The sequence below is a fragment of the Urocitellus parryii genome, chromosome Y (assembly GCF_045843805.1).
Source record: "Urocitellus parryii isolate mUroPar1 chromosome Y, mUroPar1.hap1, whole genome shotgun sequence".
In the NCBI taxonomy this organism is placed as follows: Eukaryota; Metazoa; Chordata; class Mammalia; order Rodentia; family Sciuridae; genus Urocitellus; species Urocitellus parryii.
The window spans coordinates 18,527,666-18,547,487 of record NC_135548.1 but is presented as its reverse complement, the minus strand read 5'-3'; the positions used below and the strand labels follow the sequence as shown (position 1 = coordinate 18,547,487).

At 36.2% G+C, this 19,822-nt stretch overlaps 1 protein-coding gene across 1 annotated transcript in view; it reads left to right on the top strand.

Moving 5' to 3' along the window:
* The window catches only part of LOC144250958 (DNA polymerase alpha catalytic subunit-like), a 94,926-nt gene that overhangs the window by 51,547 nt on the left and 23,557 nt on the right, over nucleotides 1-19,822 (top strand). Inside the window, 11 exon segments of the mRNA XM_077794117.1 lie at nucleotides 2,056-2,152; nucleotides 3,193-3,273; nucleotides 9,257-9,372; nucleotides 9,836-9,898; nucleotides 10,730-10,822; nucleotides 11,255-11,342; nucleotides 11,598-11,795; nucleotides 12,339-12,515; nucleotides 16,905-17,017; nucleotides 17,766-17,882; nucleotides 19,497-19,571. Of these exon segments, the coding sequence (XP_077650243.1) occupies nucleotides 2,056-2,152; nucleotides 3,193-3,273; nucleotides 9,257-9,372; nucleotides 9,836-9,898; nucleotides 10,730-10,822; nucleotides 11,255-11,342; nucleotides 11,598-11,795; nucleotides 12,339-12,515; nucleotides 16,905-17,017; nucleotides 17,766-17,882; nucleotides 19,497-19,571 (1,218 nt within the window).

Below are 19,822 nucleotides of genomic sequence, written 5' to 3'. Positions count from 1 at the left end.
CAGCCCCCAAAATGATTTTTAAAAATAGTTTTCTTAGCCAGGTGCAGTGGTGCATGCCTATAATCCCAGCAACTTGGGAGGTTGAGGCAGGAGGATCACAAGGTTGAGGCCAGCCTAAGCAACTTAGTGAGACACTATCTCAAAAAATAAAAAGGCTGGGGCTGGGGCTCAGTGGCAGAGCACTTGCCTAGCATGTGTGAGGCACTAGATTTTATCCTTAGCACTGCATACAAAAATAAAATAAAGTCATGCTGTCCATCTACAACCACAAAGAAAAACAAAAAGGACTGGGGATTTAGCTCAATGGTAAAGCACCCGTGAATTCAATCCTCAGTATCAAAAAGAGAAAGTTTTCTAGGATCTTCTTAATATTATATAAATCAACTGGGCACAGTGGCACCTGCCTATGGTCTCAATGGCTCAGGAGGCTGAGGTAGGAGGATCACAAATTCAAGGCCAACCTCAGAAACTTAGCAAGACTCTATCTCAATATAAAAAGTAAAAGGGTTTGGGGATGTAGCTCAGTGGTAAAGTGCCCCTGGGTTCAATCCCCAGTACCATCCCCTCAAAAATAGTAGATAAATCAGTTGGACTTGATGGCACATGCCTATAATCCCAGTGGCTTGGGAGGCTGAGGCAGTAGGATCACGAGTTCAAAGCCAACCTCAACAATGGCAAGGTGCAAATCAATCCAGTGAGACCCTGTCTCTAAATAAAATATAAAAAAGGGTTGGGGATATGGCTCAGTGGTCAAGTGCCCCTCAGTTCAATCCCCGGTACCCCCCCAAAATAGCATATAAATCAACTATTTAAATAAAAAACAACAGTATGCCTTCAACCAACAATAATAATTATGCCAGCCTCCCCTCCCGAAAAAGAAAATTGGTTAATATGATAATATTAATTGGACTAGTTTACATTTGGCTTGTTAATAAGTTTGGTAGAGTAGGTCGTTTTTTATCAAATGGTAAAAGGCCAAATCAGTACCTGCCAGTGATCCCTAGAGAGTAAGTTAAAAAAGAGGTGAAACAAAGCCTAGACCTGTAATCATTATATGCTTTATAGGTGTGGCAGAAATCAGTCAGCTCTGTTCATCAAGCTCTCAAATCTCTGTGTCCCAGGTTTTTCCTAGAGTCTTAGCTCTTCAGGTAGAGTTAGTCATCTCCCCTGATATCCTATTTGAAAAATGCAGAACTCTTGAGAGAAGGTGGATATTTTTCATGAGATATCTATGAAATCTTCCTAACCAGCTCACCAGATTCTCATTTGGGGTGTATGTGGCCCATTACCATGGGCAGTGGCAGCAATGGTGCACTTCTGTTATTTTGTGCAGAGGCATTCTGCTTTAGTTGTACCAGTAGCTCATGGTACTATGACCCTTTGACAGGCAGCTAGTGTGGCTACTTTCTCTGGACTTGCCTTTCAAACAGCTCAGCATATAAATCCCTGTGCAGTTTCAAAACCTGAGAGTGGTGGAGGATCAGTGGTGAAGCAAAGAGCGAACACTCAAAAGCCTTTTCTTGTTGGCTTATAGAAGAATATGCTTGTTTTGCCAAATTTTTGTAGGGGGCTGGATGAGTTAGATTTTCCTTTTGCATTTTATTTAGTCAAACAGGCATTAAAATTGCTGTCTATTTGTAGAGCATCCATCAGTAGTGGAGAAAGAGGTGGTATGCCTTACAGGTTTGCTAAGTATAGGAGCAACCAGTCTAGAAATTACAAGTGAATAATCCCCAAAGCAGCTAATGAAGAATTGGCTATAATTCAGTTTGTTTTTTATGAAGTAGATGAGTAATTGATGGTGTGACAAGTATATTATGCTAATGGAATCATTTAATATCTTATGTTAACACCCACCTAAAAGGAATACTAAGTTAATTGATGTCTATTTAAGGAAAACCCTGTAGTGATATTGAATGTCAGAACTCATGATTTGGTTGCAGCTTCTCCATCAGGCTGCCATTCCAGTTTCAATTTGACAATTTTTTTTTTCATAAGAACTGTTTAACACTTTCACTCCATTTGAAGCTTTTTCTCAAACTTGTATAATGGCAGATCGAGGACTTCACAAGTGTTTATGAAGAAGTTGATGAAGATCAGTATTCGAAGCTGGTTCAGGCACGGAAGGATGATGACTGGATTGTGGATGATGGTATGTAGGAGGAAATTACCTGCCAGGCACTGTGTTTGTTGCTTTTTGTAGGTTTTCATGTGGAGTTTCTACTTTGCCTGGGTGGAGGGAAGGCATTGTTAGAATCATACCTTTGGTTTGGATCATTTTTAGTTATTTGAGGATGAGGAAGCAGAACAATAAGAAGTTGATTTGGCAACATTTTGGAGAATCAAGGCACATACCTCAAGATATAGTAAAAATCATCCAGGAAACGACTCTGTGGGAATTGTGAAGATGCATGCGACCCTGCATTCAACCCCCAATACCAAAGTGGGAAAGGGTGAATTGGGAGGAGGGTGAATTGGAGTGAATTGTTTCTGTGGGGCCAAAACACAGCATCTGAATTAAGGGACAGAGATTGAGGTTCTCTTTTCTCCTTTGCAACTGTGTGACTGTGGCCAAGTTACTTAATGCATTGAGCCACAAGTTTTTATTCTATAAATGGAGATAAGAAAACTATCTCCCTGATTGCTGCAAGGAGCACATGAAGTTTTAGGTATGAGAGGTAATATGAGCAATGGAAAGTACTGTAAAAGCTGGTTCTTTTCTACTGTTCTTCTGTCCCTTGTATAAAGTTTCCTGCTTATGTGATTGCTGACCACAGGAAGGAGATATAGACTGTGTCTGTGATTATGTTTCTATTTCTGTAATAGAGCTCAGCTATATTCTAATTTTCCCATGCAGACTAGGGTGCCTTTCTAGGCTTTTAAAAAATTCTTCTGGTAGAGTAAAATACCTGTGAAGCAAGCTTTTGTGGCTAAGTTTTTGATCCTGTGGGACCAGATCAATTCCCTGTTTCACCTAGCTAGGTATAGTATATATTTGGTTTTGATGCCACATCTGCTGTGTGGATGACCTGCCTTGTCTGAGACCTGTTTGAATAGGATTCTGATGCACTTATAAATGGAACAGACTAGGAGAACATCTGAGTGGGTACAAAAGTATTCTTTTTGCCAAGGCTAAAATATTGTTGGTGACTTGTGAAAACTTGATCCCAATATTAAATTTTGTTCCTGCAGATGGTATTGGTTATGTGGAAGACGGCCGAGAGATTTTTGATGATGATCTTGAAGATAATGCTCTTGATACCAGTGAGAAAGGTACCTACAAGAGAATGTCATTTTGAGATTTGAAGAATTGTCTAAACTTTTAAGATGACTTGGTATTCTGAAACAGTCTCCTTTTGAGGGAGAAGAACCTACACAATTATTTTTAGATAGAGTATATGTTCTGACAGTGAGAGAATCACAGTTGTGTAGAAAATTAAATGTAAGAAACAAAAACAGTACCAGAAAGTATGAAATTTTTAGTCCTATCGTCAATTTAGAGTTGTTGATATTGAGGACTGCCATAGTAAGTGATGTGTTTTAATTCCTACTGAAATGATGAACTCTTCAGTAATTGTACAGTACAATAATAAAGTTTAGAACTAGTGTAATCAGCTTGCTTTGTTTAATTGAAATTTAAAATGAAATGAATGAATGTGTTAAATTTTCTTAACTGTACAATCTTGGCATTTTTTTTTCAGGTAAACAAGCCAGATTTAGTTCTGTAAAATGAGAATGGGAAATACTCCTTGTTTTTTTTTTGTTTGTTTAGTTTGTTAATTGGTCTTCTACCACCAAGTGATAGATAAGGGGTCAGCAAACTATGGCTTAATTTTTTTGGGAAAAAAAACACTTCATTGAGATATAACTCACATGCTGTGTAATTCACTCATTTAAAGTATAAAATTCATCACAGAATTGTGCAACTATCACCATAGGTTATTTTAGAACATTCTCCATTAACAGCCCCCCCCATATCATCAAATCATATCGGTTTTTATACAGCCATTGAGCTAAGGAAAGGTTTTTATGTTTCCAAAGTGCGTGTGTGTGTTTGGTGCTGGAGATTGAACCCAGGGCCTTGTGCATGGGAGGCATACACTCTACTAACTGAACTATATCCCCAGCTCCCAAAGTGTGGTTTTTGAAAAAACGATAAATATAAAGAATACATAATCATGTTACAGAATCCTATTTGGCCACAAAGCCTTACGTCTCTGCTATCATGCTCTTACAGAGGGAGTGGACTCTCATTTGCACATTAATGTTTTGCAACATTTGTTTCCTCTCCCCTTTCCAACCACTGACACAGACTAGTTGTTGGTGAAATTTTTGAACTTCAGAAGTCCCTTTCTAAGAATAAAGGCTCTCATCTGCTTAACCACAGTAACATTATCATTTATCATTGTCTATAGTAATATGTGTCCAGTTTGCTGAGTAAGGTGTTTTGCATCTTTTTTTTTTTTTTTTTTTTTTTTTTTGCAGTATTGGAAATTGACCCTGGGCTTGCTTCGCATACACAAGGCCCTGAATTCATGCCCTCTGTAAAGAGCATACCATTCCCTTAGTGTTGATAATAAATTTGATCTCCTGGTTAAGATGATATGTCAGATTCCTTCTAAAGCTACCTTTCCCCCTTTATGATTAATGCAAATAAGTGGTGATAATTTGAGACCATGTGTATATCCCATTTTCCCATGAATTTTCACCCAGTGCTTTCAGCATCTGTTGATGATTCTCTCCTTTTAAATTTTTTCTATTATTTTTGAGATAGAGTCTTGCTACGTTGCCCAGGCTGGCCTTGAACTTCTAGGGTCAGGTGATCTTCGTGCTTAAGCCTCCTTAGTGGCTGGGTCTACAGGTGCATGCCACTGCACTCAGCTTCTTTCCTTTTTAAAATTATCAATTCAAACTCATGGGTTTCTAGAAAATTTACTGTTATAATTCAGTGCTACCATTTCTCCTTTCAGTGTTCAAATTATCCCAGATTTAGCTGGTAGGAGTGAAACCCCTTTTAGTTGGTGCCTGCATCGTTTTGATGTTATCCAATCAGTCTGAGCATTTCCTAGCTATCAGGGCTGAGAAGATGTTCAAAGTTTACCTTGTACTCCTCCTATACCAGACTTGGAATCAACTGTTTCTAGCCACTATCTGGTTCCTTTCATGGGGAATATTATTCAGATCTGGGAGAAGGATGTGTTTATTGCTCTTGGGGTATGGTGGTTTCTAGCTTCTAGGCCCTTTTGGTGAACAGAACTAGGACATTATGTATGTTTTGAATTCATACTGATAAATTTTATCCCAGTCCAATACTACTGAATTCATCTTCCAATTCATATTTTTACACTTTCAATGAAAATCTTTGTTTTCTGAAATATACACAGTTGATTTAGAATTACTAAACCAACAACCTTTCTGTTTATTTTAAGGTACATTTTTTTTTAGTTATAGGTGGACACAATATATTTTATTTTGAGGATCGAACCCAGTGCCTTATGCATGCTAGGCAAGCACTCTACCTCTGAGCCACAACCCCAGCCCTCTATTAACAACCTTTCTAAGTAAAGTTTATGATTTCTTTGCAATTTTACTTGTTCTTGGCGTATATCCCTCTAAAGATTTATTGTGAGAGTTTATAGGTTCATTTGTTTTTGTATTCAAATTTTTAAAAGTCTTTAACTTTTTACAATATAATAAAATAACTACATAATGTCAAAATCAAAATGATATCAAGAGATATATGCAGAAAAGTCTTGCTCTTATTCCTATGCCTTCTGACTTATTTCTACCCATCTCTATAAATAACCATTTTAATTAATTTCTTGTTTATCTTTCCTTTATTCACAGTTATTAAAAAAAAAACATATGTTTGGTTTTCCCTCAGAGGGGATGTTATTTATTCATTCATCCATCCATTAGAGTATGAATGGACTAATTTCTGCCAAACTGTAGTGTAGAAACTCTATACACTGGGACCCTTTTGTAGAATTGTTGCGAATTGTGTATTTGTAGTTTATATGCGTCCTGGAAGATAGAATGAACCCATTTACTGTATTATGTCCCAGAATCAAGGAGACCTGTGTTATGGCTATATTGTTAATTATATCAACTTGACATAGTCCCGAACACCTATGTAGATTTTAGTTTTGGTCAGCTGCAAATTAGGATGTTGGACTGGTTAAGGAGCTTCTCAAAGAAAGGACCCATGTCCCACTCACTCCAGGGCTGATCACAGCAGCAGACATGAAAGAAGTATGCAGTATTTGTTGAATAAATGAGCCACCACTGTTTCTTTTCATATTGTTATCTGTTTTGGCAATACATTAGTAAAGAGAATGAGTTGATATTCTGGAAGACAGCTAGTCTTAGAAATTTTTATTTCATGCTTTGCCAATGTCATTCACCCACAAATCCCCATTGTTTCAGTGAACCTCACTAAGAGCCCACGTAAGGTCACAAGATATTATGAAGGCAAACAGAATTCTGAAATCCATTTTAAAAATTTACAAGAAATTGTAGTTTTGAGTATAAAGTCAGCTCCTTATGGTGTGAATCCAGTCCCTGGCATGCTGTTTTCAAATAGAGAAAAATATTGGTCAAGTCCAAATGAAGAAAAATAACTGGAAAAGTACAATAAAACAAACACTAATTGTGGATTTCTGCATACTAAACTGTGTGTGGGGGGGCGGTTGCTGGGGATTGAACCCAGGGCCTTGTGCATGCAAGGCAAGCACTCTACCAACTGACCTATATCCCCATATCCCCATCCCCCTTGCATACTAAACATTTTAACCATTAAGTATATTCTGTCTTCAAACTGCTCCAGTTGGTCTCAATAAAGATACAAGTTCCTTAATGCAATTCTCTGGTCTCACATATTTTACAAATGTCCTGTAAACCTTTTCATAGCCTTGCCATGTGAAAAATGCCTGTTTTTATTATGGTAGAATACATATCACAGAATTTACCATGACATTTAGTACATTTGCAGTGTTTGCAGCCATCACCATTATCTAATTTCAGAATATTTTCATTGCCCCAGATGGAAACCCCATACTCATTAAACAGTAACTCTCTAGTCTTCCTTCCCTCAGCACCTGGCAACCATTAATCTGCTTTCTGTTTCTATGGTTTTGCCTGTTGTGGATGTTTTATATAACTGGGATCATACAATATGTAACATTTTTGTCTGGCATCTTTCACTTAGCATAATGTTTTAAAGTTCCTTCCATGCTATAGCATGTATTAGTGCTTTATTCTTTTTTGTGGCTGAATAATATTATCTGGATATGTGTTGCCCATTTTGTTTACCCATTAATCAGTTGATGGGCACTGAGTTATCTACCTTTTTTAATGCTGCTATGAACATGTATGTTGAAGCTTTTGTTTGAATACCTGATTTCAATTCTTTTGGATATATACCTAGGAATGGAATTGTGTGTACGTATTTCTATTTTCTTTCTTAGACAAAAGATATCATCTATAGATAGTTTTGTAGTTTGCTTTTTTCATTTAAGATATTCTGAAAATCACTTCATATTAGTACTTAACAGATTTTTCTTATTTATGTCTTTATGGCTGCATAGTACTCCATTATATTGATATGCTGTCATTTATTAAAATAATTATTTCGGGTAGACATTTATTTTCAATAATTTATTATTACAAATAGTGCCACACATCCAGTATCTCTTGTGCATATTATGTTTTCCTTGGAAAATTCCTAGAAGTGAAATTGTTGGCTCAGAGAGTAAATGCTCACAAAATTTTTTTTAGGCGTTGACAAGATATTGCCAAGTTCTCAAGTTCTTCTAGGAGTTTTTCTTTTGTACCCTCCTATGAACAGTGTCTGGGTGTGTGTTTCCCCAAAGCCCTGCTGATAGTATGTTGTTAAGCTGAATTTTTGCGAGTCTGATATTCGAGAAATGGCATCTCAGTGTGGTGTTCATTTGCATTTCTTTTATACAGAAAGTTGTGGATCTTCTCATAAAACTTTGTATTTATTGCTCACATTCCTTTTGAGTTTCAATTGGTTGTTTTAGGTCTTTATATCAGGGAAATGTTTGTCAGGGTAATGGATACTTTATCTGTGATACATATTGTAAATATTTTCTCCAGGTTTTTCTTTAAATTCCTTTTCTGGTGTAATTGAATTTATCAATCTGTTTTTTCCTTGAAAGTGGATTTTGAATTAGTGTTAGATTTTTACTATACCCAGGTTACAAAGGAATTTGCTTTTCTAAAGTACTTGCATAGTTTTATTTTTAAAATTTCCTTTTGATGTTTATATGGATCTTACAAATGGCTAGCCGACACTATTTATTTATAAATCTATTTTTCCCCAAATGATGTAAGTTGTCACCTTTATTATATGCTAAATTTCCATATGTGATGGGGTCTTTTTTTCTAGATTGTATTTTTTACTCCTCTGGTCTCTCTGTGTATATGCCACTACCACACTATTTTAATTATTCATTTAGTTTTTTTGAGATTGAGACTATTTGGGGATGAATCAGAAAGTGAGATTAAAATCGACAGTATTAGGAAAGTTGATTTACACATGGTCAGAAGAGATTAAATGGCAAAAGTTTTCTTTTAATGAGCAAATGCCTCTGTGCTGTTTAGTGTTAATGTGACATATTTGCATGTGTCTAGTTGCTGTTCTCATAAAAATGGAAATCAGGATGGTACAGTATCATAACTGGTAATTCCATTTCTTTGCAGTTAAGTTGTTCTGTCAAATTACATATAAAATCAAAGATATGATCTCATGAAGGTTACTAGGATAATATCTTGGTTCCAGCTTGGCTTTATCTTTCCTATATCACTTTTTTTTACACAATACTTTTATTTATTTTTATGTGATGCTGACGATTGAACCCAGTGCCTCACACGTGCCAGGCAAGTGCTCTACCATTGAGCTACAACCCCAGCCCTCCTGTCTCACTCAAAAAAAAAAAAAAGACTTTTTATTAACACTAACATTAGCAATTAAATAGTCACACTTAACTCATCCTGATATTTAACTTGTGTTTTATCAGTTTTTGTAATAACGTTTAGCCCGGGTTTTTGAATTTAGCTTATTTTAAAGTTTCTTCTTTATGTACCTCATGTAAAATCTTATATATTTGTATTTTGAAGTTTTAATATTTTCTTCCCAAATTCCCATATATGGAGAACAAGTGACTACTAGGCTTTTTGTTTTCCAATTTGAACTGGGACCTTTTGTGTTTCTAAATAATATATGTTCCAATAGGAAATGATGCTAAAGCACGCAACAGAGACAAGAAGAATGTAAAGAAACTTGCAGTGACAAAACCAAACAATATCAAGTCAATGTTCATTGCCAGTGCTGGAAAGAAAACCACAGATGTGAGTTTCATGGTTTCTGTATATTTTGTCTTTTCCTTTGTGAAATGAATTTAGAATATGATTATACAGGTATTAGAAACTTAATACATATTTAAATAACATTTTCCCAGCTTCACTCACTAAGTTGACTTTAGTTTTCAAATGATTTAAGCACCTCAATGATTAGAATTTGGGACACAGAAAAGAAAGATTGAACAGGAAAACTGAATTGAAAGTGTGTTTAATTTCAGTGACTAGAAGGAATATCATGTAATGAGAATTAAAATAGAGGATGGGAGCTATAAATTTAGAATTTACGTATACACAGGTGGTAGTTAAAATCTGAATAGATTTGACCACTTCATTTGAAATGAAGATGTAAGGACTGATTGGTTAGGTTCTTCCTTTCATAGTCATGTGTGTGGTCTGGGTGAAAATTTAATGTGCAGGGCTGTCTCATTTTGCCTTCCTTTATAATCTCTAGAAAGCTGTAGATTTGTCTAAGGATGAACTGCTAGGTGACATTCTACAAGATCTGAACACTGAGGTAAGTGATTCTTTGGGAGTTATAAAATGTGCAGGGAACATAGGTTCTAGAAATAATTCAGAAGTTGTATGGAATAGACTTTTGCTAGAATTTAAAAAATGCAAGGACAGTACCACCAAAAGAAATATCCCACAAAAATAAAAAGAAAAATAAAATCTTCCAGTTAGTTTCTTCTCACCATTTTAGGTGAGTAGTTTCTAGCTGTTACAGCTATGCGATTATGTAGATGGGGCTGTGTGGATGTATGTTGGAAGTAGTAAGAATACACCCAGGAATCAGTTCTGTGAATGCTCACTGCTTGTGTTCAGTTGCTATAGCATATGTTCCCTAAATAGATTGAAGCCTGTCAGTCTTTAATTCTGAGTGGGAGTGAAGAAAGAGTTAGTGTCCTATTCCTGATAGAACTCAAATAGGCTCACCTACACTGTGAATTTGAAATTTGGCCATTTCTCATAAATTCTAAATGCTTATTTAGAAGTGTATTTCTTTCTAAATGGCCATACATCAAAATAATCTAGCATCAACACTATGCAGTCATATGTATCTTGATTGTTTTTAAATGTAATATTCTGGAAGGATAAGTGAAAGACTGCGTTAAATTTTAAAAAGAAAAGAATTGGTGAGGGGTGGATCCCGTATCTATTCAGGTTTTCTAGTGATTTCTGTAGTATTGTTGCTATAGTAACCACAGTGTATGAACATAGATCCTGCGGGGGGGGGGTGGGCAGGGAAGGAAAAATGCTTATTGAGTTTCAGTGAGCGAAATGCACTTTATCTGTTACGTGGTAAACCAAGCATGGCAGTGAATATCTGTCTTACCCTTCCTTTTAGAAACCTCAAATAACTCTTCCACCTATAATAATACCTAAGAAGAAAAGATCTACTGGAGCTTCTCTGAATCCTTTTGCTGTGTACACCCCCAAGGTAAAGTGTATAGAGATACCCTGTCTTGATTTATGATATTGTTTTAAATTTATGTATGTTTGCTTTTCTATGTGAAGGAAATGCCTTTGAATTTATTTTTGATTTTTTTTAAATTAGGACTGCCATTCAATATATAGTTTTGTGTATTTCAAAAATAGCATGTGCCTGCTTTTTTCATAGTAAATTTTGTAGTAACTAATATGTGTTTATTATAGCTATTACAACTGTGCTAAATGCAATAATTTTCCTCCTGGAAACAAGTATTTTTTTTTCTGTAAATCTAGGTAACAGTAAAATAATTGAAGCTATTACATTAATAATACATAAAATCTTTTTATAAATGGGAACTGTCATTATCTTTGGTCAGGGTAGGGCAGTTACATATTTTTAGTATGCAAGTCTAAGTGACTAAACATTTAAAAATGTTTACAGGCAATTCCTTCAGGAAAAACTGCTTCCCCTGTCACCAGGAAGGAGCTTTCATTAACTCCTGTTCCTCTTAAACGAGCTGAATTTGCTGGTAAGTCTGATGTCAGGCAGAAGTGCAAGGGTGTTGAGCAGTTGTTTTTACAGCAGTAGAAGAAGTGGAGGTATTGTGATGGCAAGTCTAAGTGTGAAAGATTTGGATTTGTAGCACTAAAAGTTAAAAACATCCAATTTGGAGACTAAAGAGAAATACAAGTGTAGGAAAAGGGATGTGCTGATGTTCAGTGTTGGGTAATCCATTGTGCCCCAGGTACTAGCATGTGACAGGAATATATGCTGATGTCTATAGGAGAGCTGGTGCAGCCAGAGTGTCCGGAAGATGAGTATGAGTCAGGGGAAATGGAGTTTGAAGATGGTGACTTTGATGAGCCCATGGAAGCTGAGGAGGTGGATATGAAGCCTGTGACTGCCAAGACTTGGGACCAAGAGAGTGAGCCAGCAGAGAGGATGAAACATAAGGCGGATCCTAGGAAAGAGACCACGTCTTGCTTGTAAGAGCATTTTCTGGTATTTTTTTTCCTGGCAGATAGCACTCTAATCAATCTGTTAGATTTTTTTTGAATTTTTTTAATATTTATTTTTTAGTTTTTGGTGGACATAACATCTTTGTATGTGGTGCTGAGGATTGAACCCAGGCCGCACGCATGCCAGGCGAGCATGCTACCGCTTAAGCCACATCCCCAGCCCCTCTGTTAGATTTAAAAAAAAAAATTTTTCATTGTAGATGGACACAATACCTTTATTTTATTTATTTATTTTTATGTGGTGCTGAGGATTGAACCCAGTGCCTCACATGTGCTAGGCAAGTGCTCTACCACTGAGCTACAGTCCCAGCCAAGATTTAAAAAAAAAAAAAAAAAGTTTTCATAGTTATAGATGGACAGCATGCCTTTATTTGTTTAGGTCTTTATGCAGTGTTAAGGATTGAACCCAGTGCCTCACACGTTAGGCAAGTGCTCTGCCACTGAGCAGTAGCACCAGCCCTACTCTGTTAGATTTTGAAAAGTTTTGGAAAATTTGATTTCTGCAGGGGGAAGTTTTCTCCCAGATGACTCTTGTTGGGGCATTGATCAGGAAGATGATAGTTTCTCAGCACAAGAAATTCAAGTGGATTCCAGTCAACTCCCATTGGTAAAAGGGACAGATGAAGAACAAGTGTTCCAGTTTTATTGGTTGGATGCTTATGAAGATCAGTACAACCAACCAGGTAATCAAAGATAAAGTAACCATATGTCTTGATGGAGTAGCAAGTTTTCTCTTGAATATTTAGTGATGAACATTGGCACAGGCTCTGCCCTCATGTAAGTGTGTTATAGGAGAGTAGGACTTGTTCATTGTAAAGTTCGTGAGCCACCGTGTGGTGTGAATAGTCCTTAAAATGCTTATTCCAAAAATCAGTTTTTTGTGATTTTTGAATGAGCTTGTACGTTGCCATCGATGTATCTGAAGTTGCAGGATTATTCTGCAAATGGAATCAGTCAGTAATTTGTCTCTTTATTTAGCAAATTGGACACATGTTATGTTTAAGGCACTGAGAGGGGGTGAACAAACTGCACAAATTCCCTATGCTATAATGTTGCTTATATTTTAATAGGGTGGGAGTGGGTGGGGAGAAATTGGCTATAAATAAAAGAAACTGATGTAAAAGGGAGTTTGTTGTAGGATGCTCAGTGAAGGCCTGTCTTAAGTGATGATCCCTGGGCTAAGATGTGAGGCACATACAGAGTCGAGGAAAGGACATTTCAGCTTAAGCATCCAGTAAGTGGGAAGGACTGACACGAAGAAGGTGGCCTGTGTGATAGTAGCATAGTTATTAAGTGATAAGATTGGTATGCAGTGAAGTTGGAGATAAAGGTAAAAGGCCATATAATGATGGATGGTCCCATAATTGACTTTGCATTTCAACAGGAATTCTCTTGTCTGTGAAGAGAATAACAGACATGTTATTCTGTGTGTGCATGCTTGTATATATAGCTGTAGAAGGGTGAGCTAGAGTGGGGTGGTAGGAAATTATAGAAGCCCTGGAGATCAGTCATTCCAGGGCAGAGGTACTAGTTACTTGGACCCTGGAGGCTGGGAAGGAGAGAAATGAACGCATTTAACAAGTATTTTGATACAAACTTGTTGATGGATTGAATCTGAGCATTGATGGAAAGAAGAAATCAAGACTGATTCCCAGGTCATCCTAATGAACTAGTATTGTGAATTCTTGATTCACAAAATGCTAGGGATAAATTGAAGAAGAGGGCCACACAACAAATGAAACAAAAAGTTTATTCTCTTTTAGAATTCACAGGCCTGACCTTCTGATGAGGGGGGCCTTACTAACTCCCTCTTTGTAGAGGAAAAAAAATCATCTTACAGGAGCCAAGAATGCCCTTAAGATGACAGAGGAGGGTCATTCCATTTTTAATAACAGTAACTGTTAGAAAAGACCCTCCTCAAATTGAACAAATATGTTTCTGGTGGTGCTTCTGGGCCTGTTTCTTTTTAACCAAATTGAATATGTATTATTTCAGTTCTTCAGGATAACTTTTTTAAAAAATTTAAAAATCACCTCCAAATGAATGTTTTTTCATTAAACAGAAATAGTGGAGATTCTCTGTTTTTAATCTTTACCCTTTGCCTAAAAGATAGGAGGCAAAATAATTTTGACATATCTCATTTGTTTCTCATCTCTGAATTTGAGTAGCTGCCTGTTAATTCTGGGATTTTTTTTAAGTCCTTTTTTTTTTTAACCTTCTTCCTGTTTTCTAAGACCTCTGAGAGAACTTCTCAACTTCATGGAACTGAGAGGTGTAATAGGTAGCATAATGACCCCTCTCCCTAAAGATGTCTATGTACTAACATTTGGAGCTTGTGATGTTTCCTTGCATGGTAAAAGGGACCTTATAGATTTGATTAATTATTAACCCATAGGTTAATGGTTCCATCAAAACCAGAAACCTGGAAGCCATCTTTGATTCCCTCCTTTTCCTCACTTGTTAGTTTACTCCTTCTAAAGTAGATAATCTATCTCCTCATAACTGGTGCCCTGAACCCTTCTTGCCTACTGAATTCATTGTACCAGCCTCCTAATTGATCTCTAAACTGTTGTCTTCCACATTACTGCCAGAGTGATTGATCAGAAGAGTAACATTGACTATATCATTTCCTCATTTTAAAAAAATCCTCAGTAGCTATTGCTTATAACACAGAGTCCAAGCTCCTTAGCAAGGTTTCTGATGCCTGCTATCTATGAATTTTTGCCCTAGAAATTGCTGCTGCGTGTCCCTTTACTCATAGTATTTGTCTGACTGGGATGCCCTTATCTGACACATTCTTCAAGATTCAGCTCAGATGTCATTTCCTGAAAGTTTTCCTAAACCTCTAGATGGACCTTAGAGTCCTATGACCCCATCATACCCTTTCTCATTGTAGTTTTGTCATCTGATTTTGAAATGATCTGAATCAGTTTTTTTCTCTATTCCAAAGCCTTTAAGCTGCTACAAATCTTTCATTTCCAGTATTCAGTATAATGCCAGGTCCATAGTAGGCATTCAGTGAATGGTCTCTGAAATAAACTACATAGTGATTGACAGTCTGGTGGATGCACATGGAGAGTTACAGAGCACCAGAGTTGAATTTGCTGCCATTATTTATTTTTCTTCCTAAATTCTTGTAGCAGTGTGAAATAAGAATGATTAAAACAAAAGTGGATGGTGATCACCTCCCAAGTAAGTGCCTATAAAGCATCATTGCCATTGCTTAGTGGAAAAGTGTTGGCCTATTATGTATGGGGCACCGAGTTTGATCTTCAGCACCACATAAAAATAAGATATTGTGTCCATCCACAACTAAACTCTTTGTGAAAGAGAGTTTGTTATTTTTATCATTTGTTTTTTGGTTTATACTCTTATTAGTAAATACCATTGTTTCACAGGGCAGGGATCTACTAAGGTACCATAATGTCCAATATAATGGCCATTTGTAGTTCTTTTAATTTATACTGTTTAAAAGGAAGTAAAATTTAAAATTCAGTTTCTCAACCAGTAGCCACCTTTTAAGTGCTTAATGGCCACATGTGAAAAGTAGCTACTATATTGGATGGGTCAGTTACCAAACAAATATATATCATCACAGACATTTTTCTTAATTAGTGATGGTTTGTAGTAAGGGATATTGGAGGCTAAGATTGAAACATGGAGGCACAACTAAATTTTCAAAGTAATTAATTTCTGATATCAGGCCAGTGTCATGGATAGGTTTTTTTGTTTTTTTTTTTTTTTTTTTTTTTTTTTTTTTTTTTTGTACTGGGGATTGAACTGGGGGGCACTTGACCACTGAGCCACATCCCCACCCCTGTTTGATATTTTATTACAGACAGGGTCTCACTGAGTTTCTTGCGCCCTGCTTTTTTGCTGAGGCTGGCTTTGAACTCGTGATCCTCTTGCCTTAGCCTCCCAAACCTCTGGGATTATAGGCATGCATATAGAAAGGGTGAAATAGATTATAATAGAACCCTGTTATGAGATATATATGTTTATATAGAATAAGAGATGTGTTAGGCAGCTTTTTATCACTATGATCAAATACCTGACAAGAACAACTTAGAGGAGGAAAAGTTCATTTGGGGCTTATGGTTTCAGAGGTTCAGTCCATGAACGACTGACTGACTACTGCTCTGGGCCCAAGGTGTGGCAGAACATGGCAGAAGGGTACAGTGAGGAAAGCTGCTTAGCATATGGTAGGCAGGAAGCAGAGAGAGGAGTTGAGGTGCAAGGGACAAAATACAAACCTCAAAGGCATGCTCCTAGTGACCCAATTCCTCCAACCATGCTATACCTCCCTATAGTTACCATTTAGTTAGTCCATTCAAGCTAGAATGGACTGTTAGGTTAAGGTTACAGCTCTTATAATCAAATCATTTTACTCCTGAATATTTTGGCATCAACAGGAGCTTTTGAGGGGTACCTCATTTCCAAACCATAAGATACAAGATGAATTGTTTTTCCCAAATACAACTTTACATACAGAAAAATACTGATGTATGTATCCCAATACATGAAGGTTGTTTTTTATCAGTAAGTGTAAATAAAAAATAAATTTAGAATGATATTCTCATATTTGCATGTTTTCATGAGAGGTTGTAATAGCAGACTTGTTGGACAATAGTTGTTTTGTTTTTCTTAATCTGGATAATACTGGTTATAGGGAAACTGTTTATACTAAATTAGAGAATTATTCTATCCCCTTTCTCCCAGGGGTTGTACCACTGTGATAGTGTACTATGGCATAAGTACTGAGTTAAGAACTGGTTTTGGGGCTGGAGTTGTGGCTCAGCAGTAGAGTGCTTGCCTTACACGTGTGCAGCCCTGGGTTGGATCCTCAGCACATAAAAGTAAATAAATAAAATGAAGGTATTGTGTACAACTACAACTAAAAATAAATATTTTAAAAACAAAGAACTGGTTTTATATATGTTTGCTGTCAGAATGTTATCACAAAGGTATAAATGTGTGGACATGTTCAGTAAACATTTACGTTGTTCCTATGATTTGGTGTAATTGAAATGTTTTCTTTTCAATTTCAATTAAGTTTTCCCTTATTCTTTCAGGTGTGGTATTTCTGTTTGGAAAAGTTTTTATTGAATCAGCCAAGACCCATGTGAGCTGTTGTGTCATGGTGAAAAACATTGAGCGAATGCTGTACTTCCTTCCCCGTGAAATGGTAAGCATTAGTGATTAGCTTTGAGATTTCAGTAATTATATATGGCACCCATTCTCTATTCCAAGGTCAACCCTGTCCTTCAGTAGGGTAGCAGTTCTTCACAACCCCAATTCTTTCTTACTCCTTGCTTCATGACCGCTGATTGTCAGTAATTCCAAAAGACGTTGGGAAAATTAGAGAAATGAAGTTGAACTCAGTTTTTCAACTTGTTAGAGTAAAAGTGTCTGAGTTTTAATACAGAATGTTATATTTCCCTTACTCTTCATTTCCATAATAATTGGGCTTGGGACTCTAAGGCTCTAAAACGTGACATGGCATTTGGCCCAGTTTTCCTGCTCTTGTTGCATAGGCAGCTGTAATATTTCCCCTGTGGCCATTTAACAAGATCAGTTCCATTTGCTTCTTCTTTATTAGGACTTTTAATATCTCCAGCTCCCTCCCAGTGTCAGCCCCTCCCCATTTCTGTTGAATTGTGGAGCATCTTGGTTAGGATATATAATACTTATTTTCCCATTGTTTCTTAGCATTGATCATCTTTGCCTTGCTTTATGGTGCTTTGGGAGGAATTGGCCATTGGGTTTAGTATTTTTTAGGGATTGTTTTGCCTTTGAACTCATTGTTGAGACTGTGCTATTAAGTGTTTAAATGGGGGAGGATGAAAACTGTTTTAAACTTGGGTTTCTGGTGGTTAAGAAGATCTTATGTACAGATACTTTTTCTGCCTTTTCTCCTTCCCACGGGAGAACAGAAAATTGATCTAAATACAGGGAAGGAAACAGAAATTCCAGTTACAATGAAGGGTGTTTACGATGAATTTGTTGAAAGAATAGCAGCAAAATATAAAATTATGAAGTTCAAGTCCAAGGTTTGTATTTGGTTGTAAATTTTTGACCAGCTTTCTTAATTTGTTGTTTGTTAATGTCTTGATTTTGTAAATAGGTATTGCATATCTACTTCATACAAAGTTCCTTCTGCATATCTCTAATTCATAGAATGGCAATCTCATAGGCATGAATATAAAAACTGTGTTAGATTTTTAAAAATAGTTTGCTTTCTTTTTAAACTGATTATAAAATAATGGTCATGAATTTGAATATATAGATAACTCAAAGCAAATTACTTTAAATGCTTACATTTCATGTTTTTATTCTGAAATGGCAAAGAAAACATTTTGATTTTATAATTAGTTATTGCCAATGCATTTTGATTAGAAGGTTAAGTAAGTTTTAGTTTTAAAAATCAGGGACTATGATGTTACTTCTGATAGAATGAAAGTCTTATATTCATGATATGTATGACAAATTGTCCAAACTGGTGTTGGTGGCACATGCCTCTGATTCCAGTGACTTGGGAGGCTGAAGCAGAAGGGTTACAAGTTTGAGACCAACCATAGTAACTTAGTGAGACCCTGTCTCAAAAAATAAAAATAGCTGGGGATATAGCTCAGTGGAGAATGCCCCTAAAAAAAGAAACAATATTTTGATTTTAGTGATATTGATATTGATGCCTTTGGCCATAATTGTGGGGTCTGTAGCCCACTAAAAATATGGGAAGTTAGTAGTGATGGAAAGAAAGGGAGGATTGAGTTGCAAAAGATACAGCAAACAGTCTTAACTACTTAAGTTTTGGATTGTGGCTGAGTCACTTCTTTAAATTTCCACAAGTAATAATGCACAAGGCCTTGGGTTTGATTCCTAGCACTGCAAACAAAAACTAAAAACATAAAATTCCAGAGACAATGTGTTGTAATGGTGAAGCATATGAATGTTAGAGTCAGGTTGCTTGTGATTTAAGTCTTAGCCCTGCTGCTTACTAGTATCTGATTGTGAACAAGTGTCAAGTGACTTCCCTGTGCCTGTTTCTTTATTTGACAAATGAGGCCCTATTGCAAGCATTGTCAAAAGGGTTAAATCTCTTGGTTCATATTGAATGATTAGAATAGTACTTGACACATAGCCAATGCTTACTACATATGAACTATAATTATAATGTTGATTATTCTAGCAAGATGGAGTTGCTTAATGTCATTTAGTAACAAATAATTTTTATTTTTTGAGACAATATTTTGCTATGGTTTATCAGTGAGGCATGTATAGCTCTGGACTTAAACTCACGATTCTCCTACCCAGATTTCTGAGAGTAGCTGGGATTATAGGCATGTGCCACAACCTGTCTCTTGACAAATGATTTAATGCATTAACATTGTAAAAATAAATCTCTTATTGCTCCTATTTGAATGCAAATATTTTGATTTCTGTAGTGTCTAAGAGAAGTCTTTTTAACATTGTCACTATGAGTCTTAGTCCTAGTTGAAAGGTGAAAGGATACCTTTTTGGCTTTAATTACTCTTGTGTCCCACAAGGATGCTAGATTCCTGATGATTTAATATAGGAAAATGTATTATTTATGTAATGCTGGATAATTTGAGTTTTGAAAACTTTTTTGTCTTAATGATTTTTTAAAACATCTACTTATCCAGACAGTGGAAAAGAATTATGCTTTTGAGATACCTGATGTTCCCGAAAAATCTCAGTACTTGGAAGTTAGATACTTGGTAAGTTAAACAAAGAAAATTACCTGGTTTTGGTGAATGGCATTTTTTTCTACTTTTGAACTTTCAACTAGCTTTCAATTAGTAGTACTGACAGAACTCCTCAAGCCCACAGTTCATTGAGGTGGACATATAGTAATGAATAACTGAAATGGATAAAATTAATTTTAAGTACATAGTCTACAGGTTATACTGTCTTTCTCTGCTTTCAAGTATGCATCTTTAAACAAATAACTTGAAACAGCACAATTGTT